The following is a 4,171-nucleotide window of genomic DNA, read 5'->3' as shown; positions in this document are numbered from 1 at the left end:
TTAAAGTCAATTAACAGACATTAAAAGCTTCAAAGAAATTTAACAAATTTAATCTTACTCTATCTATTAATTTGTGAAGTTTTTAGGAAACAATTATTTGTCAATTTTGCACATAAAACTTAAACCTATTGTATTTTAACTTTTAATTATCAACTAAGATTTTTTTTTTTTGGCTCTAATCATAATCAAAGTTAAGAAAGCAACTGAATTAATGAACATATTACTCCTAGATTTAATAATAAACAATATAACTTCTGAATGGCAATACATAATTTAAAAATAAATAAATAAATAAATAGATAAATAAATAAATACATTGACCAAGCTAAGCCAAGCAAGCAGCATGATACAAACCACCAAACCCTAGAAACCCACTCATTCACCAAACACTATAACAAACAAGTAAAAAGACCAGTTCAAAAGCTCAAAAACCAAAGCACACATCCTTGTCAAACTTGGCAATTACATGAGCTCCATTAGACATTAGTCCCTTATCATTCATTGCATGCAAAAGTCTCACATAATAATAATACTCAAAGCTTAACTTTAGCAAGTTCGGTACGTATCTTATTAACCATGTAACTATTCTACTGATTCCCTTCCAATCTCCCTCTATAAATACTCACTATTCCACATACCCTTCTTCATCACTAGCTACTACACATACTAACTAACAACACCAATATATATATATGGCTTCTTCTTCTTTTTCTTCAATGGCTGTTATTGTCTCAATGGCTTTACTTCTTCTTCTTGTTAAGAGCTCATCAGCTCAGCTTTCCACTAACTTCTACTCCTCTTCTTGCCCTAAGTTATTCTCCACTGTTAAATCTGGAGTTCAATCAGCCATCTCAGCGGAGAAGCGAATGGGCGCTTCGCTTCTTCGGCTTTTCTTCCATGATTGTTTTGTCGATGTACGTAGTATTCGATCTACTTCAGCTCCTTCTCTTTAATCTTTATACATACATAAAACTATATATATGATTTGGTTTTATTAATGATGAATATATATATGTATAATTTTCTTATAGGGTTGTGATGGTTCCATTCTGTTGGATAATACATCAAACTTCACAGGTGAGAAGGATGCATTGCCTAACAAGAACTCAGTCAGAGGGTTCGATGTCATTGATAAGATAAAGAAACAAGTTGAGAAAGCTTGTCCTGGAGTTGTCTCTTGTGCTGATATTCTAGCCATTGTTGCAAGAGACTCTGTCGTCATTGTAAGTCTTAATTTTTCAAATATACATACATACATACATGCATACATACTCACATATATACTTACATACATGCATGTCTTGTGTCATGGATATATATATATATATATATATGTAGCTTGGAGGACCAAACTGGAATGTGAAGTTGGGAAGGAGAGATTCAACAACTGCAAGTGAATCAGCAGCAAACAACAACATACCTCCACCATCATCAAGCTTGAGCAATCTCATCTCTAAGTTCTCTGCTCAAGGCCTCTCCACCAAAGACATGATTGCCCTCTCTGGTATATATACATATATATACACACACACACACTAATTACAAGTATACTTAATGTTGAAAATATATAATATTGGTGTGATATATATATGATGCAGGAGCACATACAATAGGGAAAGCAAGATGCATTTCATTTAGAGCTCACATTTACAATGATAGTGACATTGATAACTCATTTGCAAAGACAAGGAGAGCCAACTGCCCTAGCAAGTCAGGTTCAGGAGACAATAACTTGGCACCACTTGACTTTGAAACCGACACCGAGTTTGATAATTACTACTACAAAAACTTGATCATCAAGAAGGGACTTCTTCACTCTGACCAAGAACTCTACAATGGTGGCTCTGCTGATTCTCAAGTTAAATCTTATGCTAACAGTGAGAGCACCTTTTTCTCAGACTTCACTGCAGCCATGATCAATATGGGAGATATTACTCCTCTCACTGGTTCTAATGGGGAGATTAGAAAGAATTGCAGGAAGATTAATTAAGTCAAATGAGTTATTAATTACTTCTTGTTAACTTAATTGTTATCCAAGTGTATGTTTATTTGTGAGTTGTTGTGGTCTATATATAATTAGAGTCCATGCATGCATGCATGTACTCATGATATCTTTTAAGTTATTTCAAGTGTTCAAAGTTGGTGTATGGTTTAATTATCTTTTAAGTGGAAAGAATATTGATTTGCGTGTCACTTTCATTGCTTGGTTGTTACACACATTTATAATATCTTCACAAGCTCAAGTTTCTTCCCTCAAAGCAACTTTTATTGATGTTTTGACTTGAATTACATAAAATTTCTTTTGTAATATATATCAAATAATTATATATATATGTATATAATTATTTTTTTAAAAAATCATAATTAATTGTTAAAACTAGATGTATAATTCTTTTTGAGTGATAGTAAAAAAAAAAGTTTAACACAAGTTAAAATATTAAAAATTATTCTAGAAAATAACAATGGAAATAAAATTAAGGATAAATTATTTAGATAGTCATCCAACTATTATGTTACTCTTATTTGAGTACTTAATTATAAATTTTTTTAATTGAGTACCTTAATTTTAGATTCGCGTTCAACTGGGTCACTCGGGCTAATTTCATTAACTCCGTGTTGACATAGCATACCATGTTATGCTCTATTGTCATATTAGCATGGCACATGGGGAAAAATCAAATTAAATAAGGGGCATTATTGCAACTTATCTGACTAAAAAATTTAAAAAAAAAAAAAAATCAAATTATCTTTTGTTTATGTGACATAAATGAATGTGTAAAGAAGGTATTTTATCCATGTGATATGCTAATAGGTAAGAGGGGTGTGGCGTGGCATGCCACATTACCACGATATTAATGTTGTTAATTCGGATGACCCAATTAAGTATAAATATAAAATTAGGATACTTAATTAATTTTTTTTATAATTTAGTGATTCAAATCAAAATAATTGGATAGTTGGGGACTATTTAAATAATTTATTCAAAATTTGAAGGAGATATATAATTAATGAGAAATATTGAAAAGTCAACACAATATGGTCATAAGGACTTTTTTTAATTTTTTTTATAAATAAATGGATGGAGGCTGATTTTTGAATGTATTGAATTAAATATATATTAAAATAATCAAGACGGCTAATTTAGTTGACACCAAGTTATGATAACTCATTTATATTAATAATACTTGCCATTTCTTCTTGAGTAAACTAACCTATTATAAATAAATTAATGAGTTAGTATCTATTTGACAAATTATGGCTTGCCAGATGAACGTCTCATAGTAAATATATAAATGAGTTAATATAATTAATAAAATCTAAACAAAGCAATGGTATCATCATTTGATCAACTTCACTTGACTAATTAGTGACATATTATTTCTTTATCAAGTTCTTAATTATAGATTATAATTCTTACAAACACATGAGAATAAGTCTAAGTAGTGACAAAGGTTTGGCATATATATGGCTTCCTATGAGTAAATAAAATTAGAAAATATACTTATATACGCATATTTATGCATGATATTGATCACACTAATGGAAAAAAAAACATTATATGTAACATTTGTGGGTGAATTAGAAATGGCAACATTATAAAATTATGTAGCGTATAACTTGATAATTATTGAACTAATTAATTAATTAAGTGGGTAAGCTAACATGTAGAAAGAAACTAGATTCATCAAGGTCTTATTGTATTAAAGAATGATAATAGTTTAATGTTCTTTGTAACTAGAAAAGTAGAAGGTTCTAGCTAGTTTATCAGCTATAATTTTCTCATGTACTATGCATGCCTAATAAAGTTATAAAAAACCAATGAGAACTAGTTTTGGATTAATCAACGCCTAAACAAATAAATTTAAATATAGTTATAATTATGAACATATATATATATATATATATATATATATATATATATATATATATATATATATATATGTTCATAAATATATATATATATATATATATATATAGTTTATGGATTTTTACATATGAAGCGCTATATATGTATAGTATGAAAAATTGGGTCAATAAAGTTGTTTTTAGTTCATTATTATTGGTCCTAATTGTTTAAAATTATTGTAATTATTATAATGCAAATCATAAAAATCGTTTAAAATTGTTATAATTATTTTCTTCCATATATTTGATGTGAATTTATTCACAC

General features: G+C 28.7%; 1 protein-coding gene across 1 annotated transcript; it reads left to right on the top strand.

Moving 5' to 3' along the window:
• The first annotated feature begins 583 nt into the window (after nucleotides 1-583).
• Nucleotides 584-2,184, top strand: LOC120255536 (peroxidase 4-like). The gene is made up of 4 exons (XM_039263345.1): nucleotides 584-914; nucleotides 1,032-1,223; nucleotides 1,339-1,504; nucleotides 1,599-2,184. Exons 1-4 carry the CDS (start codon nucleotides 693-695, stop codon nucleotides 1,988-1,990), a joined length of 972 nt encoding a protein of 323 aa, XP_039119279.1. The 5' UTR covers nucleotides 584-692; the 3' UTR covers nucleotides 1,991-2,184.
• Nucleotides 2,185-4,171: the final 1,987 nt, after the last annotated feature.

The sequence above is a fragment of the Dioscorea cayenensis genome, unplaced genomic scaffold, assembly GCF_009730915.1.
Source record: "Dioscorea cayenensis subsp. rotundata cultivar TDr96_F1 unplaced genomic scaffold, TDr96_F1_v2_PseudoChromosome.rev07_lg8_w22 25.fasta BLBR01001052.1, whole genome shotgun sequence".
NCBI classification, from domain to species: domain Eukaryota; kingdom Viridiplantae; phylum Streptophyta; class Magnoliopsida; order Dioscoreales; family Dioscoreaceae; genus Dioscorea; species Dioscorea cayenensis.
This window is presented reverse-complemented; position numbering and strand designations above follow the sequence as displayed.

What these genes read in the sequence shown, in the direction of transcription:
- LOC120255536 (XM_039263345.1), top strand. Translation starts at nt 693, where the DNA reads ATGGCTTCTTCTTCTTTTTCTTCAATGGCTGTTATTGTCTCAATGGCT. An exon ending in TCCATGATTGTTTTGTCGAT is followed by an intron (nt 915 to 1,031) that starts GTACGTAGTATT and finishes ATTTTCTTATAG; the next exon opens with GGTTGTGATGGTTCCATTCT. An exon ending in CAAGAGACTCTGTCGTCATT is followed by an intron (nt 1,224 to 1,338) that starts GTAAGTCTTAAT and finishes ATATATATGTAG; the next exon opens with CTTGGAGGACCAAACTGGAA.